The following is a 21,566-nucleotide window of genomic DNA, read 5'->3' on the forward strand; positions in this document are numbered from 1 at the left end:
TTTCTTATGGTATTTCACACCAGATGACTATAATGTGCACATAATGCATATTGAGAGTGAGATGTGTACGCACCAGACGTGATAAGAGATAACACACAACTAACCCTAAACTAAATTAACTCAATACTGGCTCCTACAGTTGGTGACCCCTGGGAGAGTATGGATTTAAAAGATGACTTGAAAATTAAGCACTATACATGATACTGGTCTTAAGTAAAATATTTCAAATGTAATTCCACCTGCGTTGTTTGCAGGCAGATGTCTGTTCTTTTCTGACAACTCAATGATAAGAGCCCATTTTACAGGCTGACATTTATTTAAATTAGGCCTAAAGTAAAGCAAACTGTTGAAAGCAAATATGTTTCCATTGTGCATAAATGTATAATCATGATAGCAGGTAGAACAACCTGTTCTGTACCTGTTCTGCAAATGGGCTCCTCACTTACCCATGAGGTATCTGACTTAAATGAAAATATGAACACAGCTCATTTTTGTCTTGAATATGTTAAAGATGTGCCTTTCATTGCATGGAAACCTGTCCATGCAAAATAATTTTATATTTTATACAGTTTTAACATTGTAACAGTCTTCACTTTTCATTAAATTGTACTGCACAGAGCGCATTGTTTTCTTTTGCCACATGGATGGTGACTTAACGTGTTGATGGGTTTGAATTCCACAAAAGGCTGACTGAGGTTTACTCCCAGACACAGAACAATATCTGGAACCTGACTCTCACCTCCTGGAGCACAAGTGAGGGATCGTGACAGCGTTATCAGGTCATCTGCAAGAAAGTAAAGATAAAGGAAATCATCTGAGCCAGGCTTACATTCATACTGAAACCAGGTCACTGGTTTTGTTTACTGTACATTTTGTGTTGTCTGTAATGTCATTGTGTTTTCTGAAATGTTGTTGTGTTTTGACCTTCAGGGCCACTGTAGGAAATTTTAGAATCAATATTTTTTTTTTTAATTCAAATTGGACAATAAAGTTCAGATGTTTAAAGTTGCAGTTTTTTGGATAAACACGGAAACAAGAACATACTTTGAGAGTATGAACATAACTTAGTGACAGGGTGAAAAAGTGAGAGCACTGACATGAAACCGAGACCTGCCACCAACAGTAGAGGCAGTCGCCGAGGTTCGGGCCAATCAGAGGAGAGTTCTGAAATGACCCGGCCAATCAGAGACGAGTTTATAGACGCCCTGTCCAATCAGAGCGGGGCAAGCGGTGGTGGGCTGGGTCTCGTGGGCTGGCACAGTTAAACTGGTGGATCTGGTAGTCGTTATGTTTTTCAGTGACGGGTGGAGTCGACATCTCGTCGCATCTCTGCAGGAAGAGAGGAGGAATTTCTTTTCTTTTTTTACTTTCTACTTTTTCACTGACTCTTTGCCACCGCCGAGACATCGAAGTACTTCTTAGAGATGACGACGACCACCACATTTAAAGGAATGGAACCTGGTGCTAAAAGCAGTTCCAGGTAAAAGGAGCTGAACGCCTTTAATGGAGGAACAAAAGAAGTGGGATGTGGACGAGCCTCTTGAGCTAGCAAACGCCTCTTTTCTGCTTTTCTGCTTAATGGCAGCCTGCTACCTAACGTTAGCCCGCTGGACAGGGATTTCTCTGGATTTAGCTAAACTGTCACATAGTCTTTCTAATTAAGTTAATCTTATTGGGAGACTGATGCGACACAACCTCTAGTTTACACTAAGTTAGTTTGGTTAACCCGCCAGAGATAAGTGGAATAATTAGGCATACTAGTTTCTCAAAGAAAAAAAAAATTCTAATATTATATTATTTTCCTTTTTGTTGTTTTTTTTTGGAATGGATAAAACTGCCTTACATTAGCTCTGTATTGACTGTTACTGTCTAACTTTGCTCTACTTTTAGTCACAGCTCATCTCCTGCTGTGATTTCTAAATGTGCTGCACTTGGTAGTTCCAAATAACTGCTTACTTCCTAACTGTGGCTTTTGTACGTATTGTTTTCAATAGAGGGCCAAATAAATGGTTAATAAGCCAGAGTCCTAAAATGTGCCTGGTCACAGGAAGAATCCCAGACCAGACTGGGGTCTGCAAATGTCATTATCTCTGACTTAGTTCACCGGTGTTGGAAAGAATAGGAGTTTAGTGAAGCTGAGAACAAATATCTTCTGGTATTTTTGTCTTTTACTAGATTTATTTGAGGCTAAACACGTAAGGTAAAGCTTATTTGTACCGATAAAGAAGAAAACTCCCTGAGAAAGACAACTCATCCTCCAAGCATGCAGTCATAGCCTTCCAGTAAATGATGCATCTCATCTGGATGCATTCCTCCCCTTTGCAGAGGGAATAATGCATAGAAGGCTCCCCTTTAAATTGTGAATCCCTAAACAAATGAGTCACGATTTAATGGCTTCTGAATCAGACTAATAGAGAATACAAGTGAGCATGTCAAATCTCGGTCAGTCATCAAGCGATTTGAGGTGGCATGCTGCTCTCAAATGATGCAGGGGCTTGGGTGGGGGCTTTGGGGTAGCTAAGCCCATAAATCTTCCCTTAGCTCTTTGCTTCGTCTCCTTAAACCCCCCCCCCCCCTCGTTTGGGCTTCTAGTCATTTCTGCTGCTGGCTGACCAAAGGGATCCGTAGAGCAGCAATTGAACAGAATTAGGCTGAAATCTTTGTAGGCCATCAAGCTTTCCTTCCCTGCCTTATCAGACATGCCATCTTTGGCTTGGGAGCTCAGCATTATCGTCCCTAGCTCCGATTGCCACGAAGCTGCCTAACAGCTTCTAAACATTACAGCCATTTCACTGATATTACTTGCATTTTCAGACTAGGGTGGGGTCTGCTGCCAGGCAGCTAAAAGCATTTCCCCTTGTCGCAATCCATGTGGAAAGCATGAGCTCATCCCCTCTGGCTGGGAGGTTAAGTCTGGTTTAGGCATTAACTGTCACATCACAAGTATGACGGAGACTACAAGAATTGATTGAGGAAAATTAGGAGCAGTCCACGTGCTGCAGATTCTCCTTATGTAGTTGCTTTCTTTATACTTCTGCTTCTAGAGCTGACTTGTTTTTTTGGACCGCATATGTCCGCCTGACCCTCTGGACAGCTGCTCTCGTGTCAGCTGGTGGCTTCGGGGACTCTAAAGAGAGGAGAGGAGAGTTTGCTTGGGGAAAAAGAGGGAGGGGTCCAAGAGAGGCTCTGCACGCACACACACACACACACACACAGTTTCTCTTATCTGCCCCCAACTGTCCTTCAGCACAGCAATAATTAAAAAGGCTTTCCCTCACCATTATTGTCTCCCTTTTGTTCTGCTCATGGTGCAAGGAATGCTAATGGCAAGTGGGCACTGTTTATCATGCTCTGCCCTCCATGTATACTCTTTTACATAGCTCTGATATTCTCGTTTTTTGGGGTGACTTTTATTGACTGTTCACCGTAGACTTTTTGCCTCCCGTTGCATTATTGACAAAAAAGGGGCATCAAATGATTCCCCCAAGAACTGACACCAGCCCCATGTTTGTCACTGCAAAGGAATTTGTGCTGAGAAGAGTCAGCAGCTCGCCAGCTAACTATGATTCTATGAGACCGGAGTCAGCTGCAGGGCAGAGATTGTGACTGTTTGTCTGACAGGCGGACAGTCGGGGCTTAGAGAGTAGGCTGTGTGTTATTGTGTGTGCATGTAATGTGTTTGAAAGGGTAAGGGTGGGGTCAGGAGAAGGCTGCAAGTGGAGGGAGGCATCCTGATATGTTCTTTTTGTTACTGATTTTCTTTTGACTTGGACTAAAGAGTGGGGGATGGGAGTGTCATTGGCAACTGACATTGAAATGTGTCATTTATGGCTCCATACAGGGTACTACGACCGCCAGGTGGGGACTCGAGCATCTCCTTCGGCACAGACGACGGCTCGACCCCACAGCGCAAAGACAAGATGGCCTCTAGCATCTTTGGAGAACCCGAGGACCCTCACGCTCATCGGAGGAACAATCCACCAAGTAATTCAATCTATGACTTTTCCATGTGATAATATCAGGACCAAATGAATGAAAAAAAAACAAGGTTTTGATTTACAGGGCAAACATTAGTGGTGGTTTGAGTTTGGCACTAGTGAAAGGGTATGAGGGCAAGCTCAGACTTGCAAAAGTAGGCAAGGCTACCAGAAACCTTAAGTAAGCAAAAAGCAACATGGAATTAATTTTCTCTTAACTTGAGCTAGGGAAGGAGACAAACTAAAGTGTTTGGTATTTAGTATTTTTCCATTTAGGTTGTCAGAAAAGCACATCCCACAAGTGGAAAGGCCAAAAAGCCTTGGAGCACAGGGATAAGTGTAATTTGAAACTAGGCTTTGTTCAACGGGGATGAGCATCAGCTCTCACTGGAAGAAATGGGTCAGATAAAAAGTTGTCATCTGGTGAAATGTGTACTTTTCTATAGAGTTTTGGGAAGCTTTGTTCCAGGAGTAGAGGCAGGTAAATGTAGCAGTGGGGATAAGAGACCTGTAAATGATTTGGACTTGTCAATGTCACAGCACGCATACAGCCTCACAGGCAAAAATAAAAAATATAGTATAAGTTGATGTACCTATCTTAGGGCTGGACAAAGCATTATCACGATAAAGTTTTAAATCCGTTAATTATCGTAACAAATGTCATATAACTAAAAATAGATATTTGCTCCTGATTGAAATCAGTTTATTGTTGTTTTTAAACTTCCTTATGGTCAGAAAATGACCAACGTTGTTATTAAACAGAAACATTTCACACATGATGGGGAATGTTTAGTGTTTGGTTTGGACTCAAAGATTGTAGTAGTGTGTAATGTGTAATGGTTGTGGAGTTTCTCTAAAATCCACAAGGAATCTTGTGTTTTCACAGTTATTACTCCGTAGCAAACCGCTCTAGCTGTTTTCATTCTGTGTCAAACTTCCTGGATGTGTGGACAGTGACGAATTGACCCCAAAATCATTACTTCATCCGCTGACCTCTGCAGCCAACAGCTGCTGTTAGTGAAGCCATTTCCTCCTTGCATTGTTTCAGTCAGGTCTAGGCCAAGTTCATTGACTAATACAAAGGATGCGAATGTTTGCTTCTGCCTGAATTATCACTGCTGATTGCAGTAGCAGGTTTTTACCAGTGTTCTGTGTTTGCTTTGGAATGCACGCTTCATGCAGGTGGGCAGTTGTTGTCTTTTATTTGTGTTTTATGCTTTCATGCTTTCTTGTGTAGCTCATTCATTTCTGATCAGTCATAGTCGGACTAAAAAAACATTTAGTTTCAGACGACGTCCTCCTTTTTTAGTATGGATAACTGTGTTTTATTGCCGTCTGTTTCTCCTATAAAACATTCCCTATAAAACCTTTTGCAACAAGACCTGCATGGTCCAAGTAACCAGGGCCTTCATTTGTTTTTCACATTTTATTTTCAAGAAATAAAACTCATTTCTTTCCCTGGGGGGCTAAAATCTCACAACCTGAGTAAATAAGTATAAAATGAAACGCACAAAGTAGGAGTGAGGGAGAAAAAAATATATTTAATAAACTAGTTAGAGTCCTTTTACAAAAACTAAACATTTGACGCTGATCGGTAAGGTTGGTAAGGATTTTGAACATTGAAAAAAGTGGTGTGCTGATGTTCTGTTTATGCTGACACTTAAGCTTATTGTTGTTCAGCCAAAGTCTCTGGCAGGTTGTTGGTAAGGATTTTAGGGTTTTGATACCAGAGCTGTTGGTTTGTTGAATTTCCCTCAGCTCCTGACCACATGATGAGCACTATAATCACAGAGGAATCCAAAACTACTAGTAGCAACATGATAGTCATTCCTGTTTCCCAGCCTGGTCAGTAACATCATACATTTATATAATGGACCCAGGAGATCTATAAGATTAAGTAGAAGGCTATGTGTTATAGTGATGATAACATAATGCATTGCATTTAGCCTATCATTCTAGTTTAATCTTCTTCTATATGCTTTTTGTTGTTCACTGATCAGTTTCGGAAATATGGAGCCTGTACTAGTGAATAAGCTCTTGTTGAGTTCTCTTCACTCTATTAACAACAATGGCCACTCCTCCGCTTCTTCAGCAGCAGTTGTTCCCATCATGACAAAGACAGCCTGTCTCCGCTCTGGCCCTCTGGGCTGAAGCTGGGTTGTTACCTTATGTGGCTTTGGTTAGCACAGCCTGCTCCCCTACAATGAGCCAAACTCAAGGTTTTAATGCTCTTTCTGCCTAAGGAGACTGCAGGCGTTACAGGGTTTTGTGAGTTTTGGCATCCAGGTTGTCTGCCTGGAAGCGTTCCACTGTGTTTCTGGGTCTGTTGCAGACACCCAAGCGGATTTGTGAACATTTCCTGTTGATTCTATGTGATTTTTGTCTCATGTTATTTCGGTAAAATTTCGCCTTTAAGCTGATGTTTGGTCAAATCTGAGGAGATGAATCTTGTGTTTAGCACGGAGGGCCTGGGGTGCCTCTGTGACTAATTGGATCAGTGTCCGTGTGGTATGACTCTGCTGCTTTAAAACATGAGTCATGTTTTGTCATTTGACCCTTGAGCTCCCTGTCCAGCTTCACTTTAAACATTACACATTGACAGCTGATATATTACTGCTCATGAATGTTTTTAGTAGTCTTTTTATCAAGATTCTTGCCCTGTGCTTCTGTCTCTTAACTTCCAGCTGGCACAGCTGCAGGGACTCTGTGCGGGGAGCCTTCGGCCCCGTTGAGACGGTGCCAGCAGCCCCTTCTCTTCCCCAAGAACCCTCAGCCGGAACTCACCACCATCCACAACTCTGGGGCAGCCATGCTGTGGAACCAGAGACGAGAGGTACCTCCCTTTTATTCTGACAGACATTGTTTCCATTCAATGTTGTAACAAAGCCACAACCTAGTTTAAGGCTGACAAGCACATGTGAATAGATTAAGAATAATTCTGAACAGTACAGTGGAAACTTTTATCTCTGCATTTGAAACCTTTCCTGTATGTTATTTGTTAAATATTCTCCACTCACATAGTAGAGGTTTACCTTTTTATTCTGGGAATGAGCTAGTCCTTAGGGCTGAATATTTATTCGAGAAATTCAATGATTCTTTTAACAAAGAGTGAAACGGGATATTTGTCAAACAAAGACGTGGCTCACCTTCCAGAACTGTGTCATAACTGTATCACAATTCAAGGATCAGAAAGCTCAGTAGTTGTGTCTTCAGTCATCGGGCGTTGGCTGTTTGTCCAAAGAAGCTTCTATGGAATTCGTGAAGTTCTGGATAGTTTTTTGTAAAAAAAAAATAAAATAATTATCTTTCTGCACGTTGTTTTCTGGTTTGGCTTTGAGGGTATGAATAACACGCTTCCCCTCAGGCCAAGAAAATTCAGCAGATCTGTTATGTCTGTCAGCAACAGGAGATTTCAAACGCTGCACGCAGTCTGCCTGTCAAAGCACCGTGTTGTAACAAAGTAGGAGCAGTTAGATTCAGATAAAGAACACAAAAAGGGTATATTGGGTGTCTTGTATAAACGGGTGAAAACATCACTCCGTTTTGTTCGGCGAATGTATCTGACATTCTTGTATCATGTTTTTGATTCTAGGTTGAGAATGGCCAAGAGCAAGTAAATGATGGTAAGTATTTCAAGTTCTGCAGCTGTTCATAAAAGACTTTCTGTCTCACTCTCACTATGTCTAACCAGCAGTGCATGACTTAGATTACTTAGTGAATAAGTCCATGGTACACTGTAACTGAACAGGTAATTCCCTGCTTACTCGCCTCTTAAAGATCATACTGTGTTGCGTCTAGTTCTATCCCGTGTCATGTAAAAATCATATGACCTATTTGATGTGGTATTTTTGCCTGTCATGATGGTCTGTAGTCTGGCAGCTGTTCTTTGATGGCAGGCCCTCACTTAGTATGAAAAGCTTTTTATTAACCTCCAGGTGCATGTTTGTTAGGAAGAGACTGGCTCCTTGGATAATGGAGGGTTTGACCACTCATCAATGTTCAGAAACGCTCACTTGTTTGCTCTGCTTTTGAACGTGATGGGATTTTGTGTTATTATTTGAGCCACTTCAGCCCTGCTTGTTAAAGCACCATGGTCAGTAATTTGTTTCTGTTTGAAAAATGCATGTTGTGAGTGTGTCTTCATGCTCGGGCACGGAGGGTTTTTTTTTTAACCGTCTGCGTCAAACAGGCCGTGTAGTTCTAATATCTGTGGCACCAGTCGGATTAAATCTGTATTTAATAAACTCACTACAGCGGCTCCAGTGTTGAGCAGGGAATATTTAGGAGTTGACTGTCCTTCCTTTCAAAAATGTTTTTAATTAATAATCTTATTAATTTTAAAAAGTCCTCTTCACTTTGCAAGAGCCCAGTGTTTGAGCACTTTGTGTATTCACTGATTCACTGTGTGAATTCTAGCCATGAAAACTGAAGTGTGTTATGTGACTGCATATATCACATGCCAGTATCGTAACTTCCTCTTTAAATTATGTTTATTACAAAAAGTTATTTCACTTTATTTCTAAAATCCAAATGAGTCGAGGTAAAATAAACCTGGATGAAATGACAGTGAGCTGAAGGAGTAGCTTGCCTTGACTACAGTTAAGTATACTTGATTTTTAATGAACACGATGGACAGATTACTTTTTTTTGTACTTTTGGAATTTAAGTGTTGTTTTGCTACTGATACGAAATACAAGAGGTTTATTGTCACAGTAAAGGGAAGAATTTTTTTTGATGATATAATGAATACCAGTCTGCCATGATAACTTAGAATGAAAGTGCAAGAGAATGAACCTGACTTAAGTGACTAGTTGTGGTTTATGTTAGTGTTAGGTCCTTTTAGATTAGATTTTGAGGGACAAAGCTGCAGTGGACGGTTTCACCTCAAAGTTTGTTTCTACTACCAAATGACGTGATTTTATGCTGTGCAACTGTCAGAAATGCATTTCAAAATGTGTGAGCTGTCTGGTCTAAATTGTATCTACTGTCATCTACTAGTCATCTGCATTTAGTTAAAATTTAGTTAAATGGCAGCCCCAGTTACTTGCTCTGGAGTCTGGGTAAATGTGTTTTTTCTTTTTCTTTTTCTTTCTGTTTTCATCTTTAGAGTGTACTGACACTGTGGAGCAAGAGGAGCAGGAGCAGCAGCAGCAGCAGCAGGAGACACCAGAGCCCTCTGCCCCATCGGGAGGTGCCAATGTCACTGCAGGTGGCCGAAGAAACCCACCTGGTGGCAAGTCCAGCCTCATCCTGGGTTGAGACTACTTGTTCCGTTTTTCTTTTTGTTTTTTTGGTTCTGTTTTTCATTCAAACGTTTTTTTTTTTTTTGTTTTTTTTTTAAATAAATACCCCCACGACTCTCTTCCTCCTCATCATGATGTCACCTTCTTTATATGCACTCTCGCTGTCACGTCCCTGGACCTCCGTGTCCCCGCCCTCCACCCTCAAACCTTCTGTTTTGGTCCTTTTTTCTATTAAAAGAAGAAAATGTTGACAAAAGCACTTTATGTATTCCCGCTCTCCTTCCATTTCAGCCCATCCTGTAGTGCATCGCGCCTGCTGGGAAAGGCATGACATTTAGCTTGTGTCTCTCCCCCCCCCCCCACATTGTAAATGGTAAAGGAAAAAAAAAAAGATTTGATGCGTGGATTTCTAAATACAATAAAGATTGATATGAATTTGTTGTGGCTGATTCTACTCTTTTAAGCGTTTGCACTATTATTCATGTACAATAAACACGATAGTTTCAAAGTAATATCTGGTTTTCAGTGTCTATGCAGAAATGGCTCCACACACTATTTATCTACACTGAGTTGGAGCCTGAACACTGTTGTTTTTGAGAGCAGAGACAGGCTCTTTGACTGGAAATCTGCCCGGCCCAAGCAATCACGAGAGCCGCTGCCAATTCTGTCATCACAGAAACTGCCCAATCTCTTCATGACATCATGTTTCTGATTTAATGTCGGCAATGCGTTTTGTTTAAACCCCTTCTTTATTTAAAAAAAAAATAAAATCAGATTCACAAAGCAAAACATGATTCATGCAAGATGTGATGTCATGTATGAAATATTACCTCTGATAGCTCTCCAACAGTTTGCTTTATTTGGAGATGTTTTTCTTAGTCTGAACTCTTGAGCACAGTTTAGTGAAAATACAAAGGCTGATGCAGAACACCAGTATTTTTCCCCTCTATCAGTTCCTTTTGGTTTGACTTTTTTTTCTGATTCAAAGTTTTACATTTGAAGATTTCTTTCTAAACACAAACCCATGTAAAATTCAGTGTGTAACCTAAGCTATCAATAGATTAACACTATTTATTATACAGTCAGTTACATGCACATGGCTGTGGAAACCAGTGACCGCTCCATACACTTACTAATCATGCAGGCAAAGCTGAGAGGTTGCTGGTCATAGAAACAGCCAGGACATGTTTTATTTTATTAGGATTACAATAAATGTCATAATACAAATGGTGCTGCAGTGGCAAGCTTTGTTGCCTCACAGTAAGGAGGTCACCGGTTGGATCCCAGTACGACTGAGGGCCTTTTTATGTGTGGAGTTGGCATCTTCTCATCTTGTGCTTGTGGATTGTTGTGTTTTTGTCCGGCTTCCTCCCACAATCCTGGAGATAAGGTTTATTGGACACTATAAATCCATGGCTCTTAAAGTGTGGTACGCAAGCTTCCTCTGGTACATGGATGAAAATCCTGGTCTACTGCATATACACATACACATGAGTGTGTAGCTCATTATTTTCTCAGGCACAACCACTGATCTAAATTGACTGTAGGTATGAGTGTGACTTGTGGCTTGTTTGTCTTTATATGTGAAGAACGGGTGACCTGTCCAGGTTGTACCCTGCCTTTCGCCCTTATGTCAGCTGATATTGGCTCCAGCCCCCTACTCATGTGGAGGATAAAGTGGTAGAAAATGGATGAATATACTTTTTGTAGACCTCTCACTGAACATCTAATAGTGTCTAGAAGACATGTCATCACTTTTTTGGCTGCTATAACACAGTGAATCTTGAGCTCCCATTGTATTTAACTGGCTTCTCTTAAATACATCATACACGCAGCAGCCACAGAGGTCTCAGCATCAGGAGTTAGGCCTCTTTGTGCCTCCTGTGCTACAGCCCTGAGCAGCCTGTGAAGAGTGGAGTGGCACAGTCGTGTGTTCCAGCCCTCGTCTGCTGTGAAAGGCATGCAAAGGTCACTCAAGATCAGGAAAAGAACTTCCTGCCCTGGAGAAATGCCAGGATGTTGGAGTGCAGTTAGTCAATGAATGGTTGTTTTCGGTCGGTGTATCCACAGGGAAAGTCCTGAGCCTTTATTATTACCTTGCTCCTTCAGTGCTTTCATCAATCTGCTCCAGTAGGGTTGAAATTCCTGCACTGCCCACAGGAAGTGAGACACTTTAAGGCAAAACAGACTGATGCAGCAGCAACAGTGTGCTAGTAAAGTGTATGACTGAAACACAAAGAAGCAGTGGTTCCGCAGTTTGATAAGAGAAATGCTTCCTCTTGTCCCTGCGCTGCTGTTGTATACACACAAATGCTTCCTTATTCTGGTCTGATAGCAGTTGCTTAAAATAACTGGTTTACAGATGAAGGATGCAGCGTGCAAATACAAACAGAGGCTGAATCATAACAAACGTTAGGCACTGCAGCTGTAAATACAACTTCTATCGAAAAATACTTGCGCATTTTTAGGGATGAGAATCATATCGGTTCAATATAGGTCAAACTCACTGGATCGGATATCCAATACTATCCAAAAACCCTATATATCGCATGCTTCACCGTGCACAGACTGTAAACAATAAGCATTTTAGCTGAGTCATGTTTGGGCTCTTTATTTCTTCCTATTTGGGAGAACAGTATTTATTACAGTTGGAGAATTATGTCTTTGGAATAACAGCTTCATAAATGGTCTAAAAGGACTTTATCGGACTGATATCGGTAACGGTAGACACTCGAGTTTGTGTCACGGGTTTTGTCGGACACAAAAAAGTGTTATTGTCCCATCCCTAGTATTTTTTTCCATCTCTCCCTCTGAAAGCATGTTAACACATGGGATACGAATCAAAAGTGATGCCCAGTTTATATTTTGAGTTAAAAAAGTATTGCTGGGACAGTTGGATTATGCAACACTAAACGCAACACTGCAGTTTGCTCTTTTATCCTGGCCCGGCAGCTAATCACTAAAGCCACATTAGAAACAAACCCTGTCGTCTGTCCCCCTTGATCATTCAACAAATCTTTGTAGAAAGACCAGTGATTAGCATTTTCCACCCCCACAGCCATATGCCAAGTCATTTAACTGCTGTCTGTGATGAATGTTTAAGCATCCTTGCTCCATTGCGGCTTCAGTGTATTGACTTGGTGATTAAAGCATGTGCACTCCAGATGAGGCCATGTGTGTCCTGGGAGAGCTCTGAAACAGGAAAAAGGACATGGGGGTGCGGAAGCCAGTTTGGGAAATGAGATGAGTCATCGCTGAGTGGCATGGCAGACAATCAATCAAACAATCAATAGCCCCATTCAGTCATACTCCACTGACTCAGCAAGTTATCAAGGCGGCCTCAAGGAGAATCATAAAGAACACTGTTTAATTATGTCGCTCCGCAGACGCAGAAAACAGCAGGGATATTGTTGTATTTGTGTTTTAAGCTTAAAAATGATAACATCTTTCATTCTATTTCTGTCTTCTTTTTGTCCGATCTGTAACCCCTGATTATCAGGCAGTCTTAAAAATGTGACGCCTCCCACCCATTAGCAGCACTAAACAGGAAGCTCTGGTTGGCAAATGGACAGGGTTGTTTCCAGAGCAACAGAAGAGAGCAGATGTAAATGCCCTCCCTGCAGCATCTGTCCTGGCTCACTTGGTTAACTGCATGAGGCTGGAGGAAGGGAAAGACAGTGGGATGGACAGGGACCTGATTTTTAAAAATCCCGTCCCTGCAGGGAGGCACAGATGTCCAGGAAGGGGGACGTGCTCTTTTAACCCTGTCCCCAAAGACTGTGAAAACCTTTAACGACGTTATTGATCTAGAGTTTACAATTCTTCTGTGGCAGCGTGATGACTTTGGCCATCATCATCATCTCTGTATTTAGTTGATACACGTGATGCAATAAAATCAAGTCATCAGCTCTCCACCTGACCTTATCCATTATAATGGGATATTGTTGTTTCAGTAAAATGCTTGACGGTTCATTCACAGTAAATGACTTGCCATCTTTACAGTAAGTTACTATGTCCTAGATCCTGTGCTTTAAAGTAAATTGCTGTATATTCATATTTATATGTGTGTCATATAATTCAGTCATTTGGCAGTGTGTCCCTGTATAAATGTTGTATTTCCGATAACTCACCCAGTAGTTATGTCATACATTAGCACATTACGGTGGTTTAAAATTTCGAGAATCATTTTGAGTGTCCTGTAATAGCCACACCTATATCCCTTTCAAAATTTAAACACAAAACACTGTATTATATTGTAAAGTATCAGAGATAAAGCATGTGAAATGATAATGGTGTGATTTCTTGTAAAAAAAATAATAATTTACAGTGAAAGCCTTTGGAATCCTAGAAATAATTTACAGTGTTGTCACCGCCTTAGCTTGCAGTCAAAACTGCCATTCATGTGTGTAGATATGTGAAATAATAATAACAATAATAATAATAATAATAATAATAAAAATAATAATAATAATAATGATGTAAGACAAAAGGTTATATTTTATTTTATATGGTGTTTCATGAATGATTACATTTAATGTCTCATGTGTTACTGTATGTCCTGTTGAACAGTAATCTATAACTATTTAGTAAAGAATCATCATAGCACTAGAAAAGTATGAACCAGTTGCAATGTTACAACAAAAATAATGAGATCTTAACTAAACTGAAATAGTAAAAAAAAATGTTAGAGCTTCTTTATTCTGTGTCTGATAGGAGTATAGGAAAGGAGTGTGGGCTTATTGTGTGTCTTATTAAAACTGATTATTAAAATGGTTCCGTAATTTGACTCCTGTGACTGTAAAGCAGTTTATAGCACACTATAACATGACAGCAACAACAGCATCATTATAATAATACTAACAATAGTAATTATGTTTGTAAATGTTTATCAGTATACATTATTCAAAACAATCGGATGCTGTTTTACAAAATGTTCATTCATGATCAGTTTAGTTGTAATGTATATATAAAAAATAGTTTTTACCCCAACATCCTGTATACATAACCACTATGTGACTGTACGTCATCTAAATGTCAGAGATGTTCATTCTCCAACCACTAGGGAGCACTGTGAAACAGTATCTCTCTGATAACATTGACCTTTATTTTATTTGAATAGAGTTGTAAGCAGTAATATTTTAGAGACAGAGAGTGTTTCAATGTAAAGTACTTTGTGTTACATGTTATGTGTAGAAATAAAAGTGGGTTTAGTGAGTGAGTGAGTGAGTGAGTGAGTGAGTGTTGTTTTAAGCCAGAGCTGAAAAAGTCCTGTACCTGTGGGCGGTTGTTTTTTAACTTCACATCTATGTACCTTATGTGGCTGTCACCTTCTCACCCACATCTAACTTTTTTATGTAGGTCACGTGTTGCTGCTCAGACAAATGTTGGGGGAGAACAGACACACATTTCCGTCAGAGGAGTCACAACTCCTGTAAACTTTGCGTCACAGCCATCACAGCCATCATGTCTGCTGTCGGGCTACAGCTCACAATCATCCTCTGTGTCTCCTGCACAGTTCTGAGTGACCCAGGTAAGACAGAGTACAACACACGCAGTACTCACGGGTAATGTAAGTGCTATGCTGATGATTTTACTTCATTGCTGTGTTGTTTGTGTACATATGTAGGCGGGAGCGGAGTGGTGTGGAAAAAAGCTGGGGAAGCCATCACTATTCAGTGCACGACCTCTGAAGAGGAAGAGTTCATGACCTTGAATAAGGGTCTACTTGAGGAGGTTCAGGTTATTCATACAGAATTTAAACCGGAAGGGAACGTAATCACTGCAGCATTCAGTGGCAGACTCCAGGTCAAAACAAAAGTTTGCAACGTGGACATTCTAATCAAAAACTTGACAACCGAGGACACGGGGCCCTATTGGTGTGTCTACAAAAAGTTTAACTCGAAGGACGGGAAGGTGATCGCGACGAAAGGCAAAGGATCCGTCCTCCTGGTGGTGACAGGTGAGCCCTTACTAATTCAACTCGTCATTGTTCCACAGGACACACATTTAACAGAGACTCGTCCGAAAAGGCCTCAAGCAGTTCAAGGCGTTCATTACAACCTAAGAAATATAAAATAATGTAAACATTTACAGTCTATTTTCATGCCACTTACCAGACTTCTGCACCATCTCAAACAAAAAGGCTGCCAAAGACACTTGCTTTAGTATAATTACATATAACATATACCACTGATGCCTTCTTAATGCCAGAACATGTGACGTATCACGTAATCATTTTATTCAAACAACTTTGTCTCAGCAAATGGAAACCAGGTGGACCCGGTGTGTGAACGAAATGATGACAAGCTGATCCAGGTGTTTATTGTGATCGCTGCTGCCGTGCTGATCAGCCTCATCATAGGCGCTCTCATATGGATGTTCTTCAAGGTACACACACACGCACACACACACACACACACACACACACACACACTGGTTGAGACTCTTGAGTAAAAGTTTGTTACCAGAAAATGACTTTGGCAGAAGTTGAAGTTTTTTTTAATAATATTAAAAATAATAAAAGTCTCAAAGTATATGACATTTACTGTGCTTTTAGGATTGAGCCATGGTAGCTCAGTGGTAGGGAGAGTTGTCTTTCAACTGAAAGGTTGTGGGTTCAGTTCCTTGCTCTGCGTGTGAATGACAAAACGATAGTGTGAAGCACTGCACTACTAGTGTGAAGTTCTGATTTCATTTGGTAGTAACAAAGATAGTTAGAGGAAATGTAGTGCAGTAAAAGTACAAGCCGCTAGACATACAAATAAAGTACAGATACGTGCATTTTGTACGCAAGTACTGCAACAGAGTATTTGTACTCTGTTACATTACAACACTGCACACAGCCCACTAAATACATGTACACGCACAATGTTTTTCTTTGATTCTGACCTGACCTGATGGAATTCCAGGGACTTTTTTTTGTCTTTCTTACGTTCCTTCCTGTTGTTTTTGATAGTAGGCCTACATTTTGTTCCCGCTATGCTAAAATGTTCTCAAAACAGATCAGATAACTCTCTCACACACCCCACCCATTAGCTGCAGACACATTAAGGGAAAACCCTGAATAAATGATGAATGAATATGAAGAATGCAGAGGCAGTTCACGCAGGTGAACGCTAAGGTATGAATGAAAGAAAGCTCTATTTCCCCCCTCGGAGGATTTGCCTTGCATGAGAGTTCATCAAAGCGCATCAACAGCCATACACGCAGGCGACATGACATGACAAATATCTTTGAAACATAATAAAAGGAGATCATAAGACATCATTTTATTAAAATATGGAGCCTTGGCTTGTTGAACACTGTGTGGTGCAACACATGATAGCTATGCCTCTCTCTTTTTTTCCCCCCATCCTTTCAATCAGCATAAAATAATACACGGCAAGACTGGTACAAAAGAAAAGACTCGACACATTTGATGACCACGATGATTGTCCATTAGCTTTCCCTCAGGTGACTGAGACAGTCAATGCAGGATGTCGCCACATGTTTATTAGCCCATCGACGTGTACACAGGGATGGATGTTATAGCAGAGATGCAGAACATAAACCTCTCATCACAGAGATGAATGCACATTTATGAGTTCAGCAGGGCAAAAGACACCGGTCCACAGAGATGTGTAAAAAAGGAATATAGTCCTCATCCTTTATCGTGTTTCCCGACAAGGGGCTTAGGGTTAGTGCATGATGCACACTGGATCCCGAGAGGGGAGGGTTCACAAATACAAATGACTTATCTTAAAATGATTGAAGTGGTTTTCACAAGGATGAGGATGTCCTCATGCACAGGATGGAAGGAGCTGCTGAACAGAAAATGTTAATGGTAATATCTTTACTGTGTGTTTTTTGCATTTAGTGTTTATTCTTTCAGTAGAGTTCAGTGCCAACACAACGTCGAAGGACACATGTGGAACCCACAATGTTCTCTGAAATAACTTAAAACTGGCAAAAGTTTATTCAACATTAAGCAATAATCAGGGTTTGCTTTTTGACTTTTGATTCAACTGAATAGTATAAACAATACAACTGTTGGTAAAGGACCCAGACACAAACCCTTAACTTAATGTTTTATTGCGCAGCCATTAGCAGCATCCTCTGCATCTGCCAAGTGCTTTGGCTGACTCTTGCTGACTCAGGTTCAAATGGTGCCTCCTCCACACTGAGCTTTTTTTTTTTTAATACATATTCAATAGGATTAAGATCAGGATCATTTCGGAAATGTTCCATTATTTTATGAGCCTTTCTCGGGTGCTTGTATAGTTGCAGTGTGATTTGGGTCATTGAGGCCTGGTCCTCACCTGCTGGGTGTCTTCTGCATCATCCCTGTCTCCTTTTTTCCCCTCACCTGAAGTAATTATTACAGCAATTAAAATCATTTTATAATATAATAATATAATATAATATCTATCCAGATTCAGCCTAGACACTAAAACCACTCTGAAAGTGTCAGTTTTATGTCATATATATATATATAGCATAGGTCATTTTTATTTTTATTTTTATTTTTATCTTATTTTATTCTATATTTTATGGTGTTTGGTACCTGGGGTGTTTTCTCTCTTCCAGTCTCCTGTAAAGTGTGACTCTTTTTAACAGTGCTGTGTGTGGATGTTGGAGCTGTTAATTTCCCCGAGGGAACCTCCCAAAGGGATTAATAAAGTCGTCTGTCTGTCTGTCTGTCTGTCTGTCTGTCTGTCATATATTGCTGTTAGAATATCGACATCATTATCAGCAGAGACTATTTTTGGTGGACACCAATCTCAGACTAATCTGTTGACATGGGCGCCGAACCAGGCCTGAGACTGAGCCCTCGGACACTGCGCAGTATGTTTTGCCTCGATAGGCTTGAGATGTTATTGTGCACTGTGCAGATTCAAGGCCCCAAGTGCACTCTATGTTCCACAGTAATTTTGTGTTCTGCAGATTGTCAACATGCATGTGAAGCAAGTATAAGACTGGCTTTTAATTTAATAACTCTGTTTTTTCTTTGTCTGTAAGTCATTTTCTTTAGGTGTTTCCTGTATATTGCTTATTCTTTAAATGTCAGGGGACCTGGAGCCCATCTAAATTGAAGTATTCATGGAAGGCTGATGTATTAGACTGTAACATTGGTGACAGTTGATATTTTAAATACATCTGACCTAGTTGATACTGTCAAATATGCCTGAAACAGATTAAAAAGTCACAAAACAACACTGAAAAACAACCACATTACCTGTTATATAAAAACCTGTAACATGTTGACACCAATAAGTGTTTTTGTCTTTTTTTTGCCAGATCAAGACTTTGCGCACAACAGTGAAACCGAGACGTGTCACGACCAGTGATGTTTACGAGGACATGCGAGGCACACTCAGACGCTGAAGACATCACACGCCTGCAAGCAACCGACCCTGAAACCCCACAAGCTCTGCACCAGCGAGGTACAGGTGATGCATGTGAAGCAATGCTGCAACATCAGCATGTTCTCTGAGGCGCTGCCACGTCTCGTCAGGCCTTGTGTTGGTATCAGATTGTTAGTCAGTGAAAGGTCGGTAAAGTGCCTAATCTGCAAGAAATGTGGGGAAACACTGTATATAAGTGGTTTGGCTCTTTGTATTAAAAAAACACAAATTGGACACCACAGTTTAATACAATATGTATTTGTAATGTAAATAAATGTTTATTTTCAGTGTTTATGTAGTCATTGCAGATAGTTTATTGCATTGTTCTCTTGAATGCCATGTACTGTAATGATAATATTAATTTGCAATGTACATAATATGAAACAATAAATACTTAGAATTTGTAACCATGTTTGACTCATTTTACTTACTTTTAAAAGGTCCAGTGTGTAAAACGTTGTTGAAATTCTTTTTATTTGTCAGAAATTGAATATAAATCCAATCCAAATGTATTTATAAAGCACATTTTAAAACAACAAAGTTGACTAAAGTGCTATACAGTTACAACATACGTGTGTGCAGCATGAGAAAACACTAAGACCAATTTAAAACCAACAGGACATTAAAATAATAAAAGCGTTAAGACCAATAGGAAAGAAAAGATGGATTAAAATAGGCAACTCTCATGTCGAGCCGAAAGCCAAGGAATAAAAGGAATATAAAAGTGTTAATTGCCCCTTTTTATTTATTTGAGGAGCCGGGTCAGCTCTACCGAGGTCGCCATTTTGCACCACCATGTTTTTACAATAGCTCACAATGGACAAAATAAATATCTGTGAGTTCTGCTTCATAGATTCTCCAACACACTTAGAAGGGAAGGGTAAGGTGTGGAATGTTCAGCTGCAACATGCAACTTCGCCAATAAAGTACCTTAAATGTGTTAATTGGTGAAAATGTTCTACCTCACTGATCACACAAAAAAAAAAAAAGCATTGAAAATCAGTTCTGATATAAACGGCACGTGGTTCAACTGTAAAAAAATCAAGTTGGAATAAATGAAAAGGAGTTTAGCAAAAGAAGTAAATGTGTTTTTTTTGTTTTTAATAAATCCTGACGGTAATAGAGACAGTGTGGCTGAAAGCAGTACTAAAAGGAGATACGTCCCAAGTTATTATTTAAATGATGTTTAAAATCAGTCAGCGCCAGAGTTTTATAATTGTGATAAACTCTTACAAGTCAAATGAAGCTGTGACACCAGACTTCGGCACACCTGCGTTAGCATTATGCACATTCATAAAAACAATAGGACATGTTGTTCTGAGCAAGCAACATGGATACACTGATCTACTATATATATATATATATATATATATATATATATAGTAGATCATATATATATATAGTAGATCATATATATGTATATATATATATATATATATATATATATATATATATATATATATATATATATATATATATATATATATAAAACATGCTCATGATTATTTTGTCTGTAATTGAAGTGAATTTCCATATCATCATTAAGCAACCAACACCCAACTTTAACAAATCAATGTTTTGAATGGGTTGGAATTGAACCCTTTCCTCCTCCCCAACATGTTACAGTCATTATTAACCACACAAGATGAAAGACGCTTTTGCAAAACAGAACAATAATTCATTTCCAGTTCCAAAGTTGAGCCCAGTGCAGTGTTTCTCCTGCAAACACTGCAAATCAAGGTGCGTTCAGTTCAAACACTTTAAGACGAGTTGCATCCAAATGCAGAGAGTCGAGCGTCAACATTAAAATGTCAAACAGAGGAGAAAAAAAAAGAGGAGCAAATGCAAAGTGTGCAGTAACGACAAATGTTTACTTGAGCAATGTGTCTTTGTGGTCACAAGCTGTGACTTCTTTTCCCCCCCCTTTGTCAAAGCAGCAGAGATCAGCCGAAGCGTTCAAGCGTGTGTTCACTGTCTGAGGGTTTGAGTGTGCAGTTGCTGTGTGTGTGTGTGTGTGTATGTGTGTATGTGTGTGTAGGCCGCCTGACAACAACTTGTTAAACAGTCAAACAAGGTATGAAAGCTGGGCTTTGAGGTGAGTGTGGAAACAGAGACCCTTTTTACAAGAAAACTATGTCACTCATTTACACATTTACAGCCAAAAACAAAATGTCACACCTGCTCTTTTTTGTTTTTGTTTTTCCAAATTCTCCGTATCATCCCCCAGTAATATGACGAACTGCAAAAGACTTCCCATGTATGGAAACATTAGGTGTTTCTATACATGTTATAACTTGTGACAGGAAATGCCAAATGATAAGGCGTGAAACAGTAGAAAAATACTGCATGTCATAATAAGAGATAACAGTCTGCCACCAATGAAGTGAAACCAGAGGACTTTTTCTGATTTACTGATAATGTGTTAAAACCTCTGAGAGGTGGATAGATAGTTAGGTAGTTCATTAGTTGACTTAAAAGGTAAAACAGTTGAGTCCAAACAGTGTATGTGAAACATCTACACACGTGACCAACTACTAGTAAAAGGAAAATGTTTTAAAAAGTAGTACTTTTACAGTTGTATCCATGTCGTGTGTGAGTGGGAAAACACGTCGCATTGTTCATCCTGTGTCCCAGTGTGACAACAACACACATGCAGTTCCCATCTCCACCTTCTGTTTGTGAGTAAAGTTAAAGTCTCCATCGTATCTGGTGATTAACTCAAAACATGGGCAAATTAGTCACTTCTCACCAAAAAAAACCACGTTTGTGCTTTCGCTGTTTTTCAGTGGAAATTTTGACGATCACATGGCGCTTTTCGAAGAGTAGGTGTGGGGTGAAAAAGAGGTTTGGAGTCACAGTGACTAGTTTCAGACTCTGAAAACATCTGATAACTGTTTTCCATCTCGAGTCACAAGGTTAAAAGTCACTTCTGCCGCATGTACCTCCCGTACTCAAAAATGCTT

The 21,566-nt window shown here is 40.0% G+C and overlaps 2 protein-coding genes across 2 annotated transcripts; both read left to right on the forward strand.

Moving 5' to 3' along the window:
- Positions 1–1,284: 1,284 nt before the first annotated feature.
- Positions 1,285–9,319, forward strand: jpt1b (Jupiter microtubule associated homolog 1b). Its single transcript, XM_058654454.1, has 5 exons — positions 1,285–1,480; positions 3,842–3,984; positions 6,662–6,810; positions 7,570–7,600; positions 9,085–9,319. The coding sequence occupies exons 1-5, from the start codon at positions 1,425–1,427 to the stop codon at positions 9,234–9,236; spliced, it is 531 nt and encodes a 176-aa protein (XP_058510437.1). The 5' UTR covers positions 1,285–1,424; the 3' UTR covers positions 9,237–9,319.
- Positions 9,320–14,603: 5,284 nt separating this feature from the next.
- Positions 14,604–18,985, forward strand: LOC131475691 (uncharacterized). The gene is made up of 4 exons (XM_058653959.1): positions 14,604–14,750; positions 14,847–15,179; positions 15,480–15,607; positions 18,497–18,985. The coding sequence occupies exons 1-4, from the start codon at positions 14,684–14,686 to the stop codon at positions 18,581–18,583; spliced, it is 615 nt and encodes a 204-aa protein (XP_058509942.1). The 5' UTR covers positions 14,604–14,683; the 3' UTR covers positions 18,584–18,985.
- Positions 18,986–21,566: the final 2,581 nt, after the last annotated feature.

Source organism: Solea solea, chromosome 16, assembly GCF_958295425.1.
Source record: "Solea solea chromosome 16, fSolSol10.1, whole genome shotgun sequence".
NCBI lineage: Eukaryota > Metazoa > Chordata > Actinopteri > Pleuronectiformes > Soleidae > Solea > Solea solea.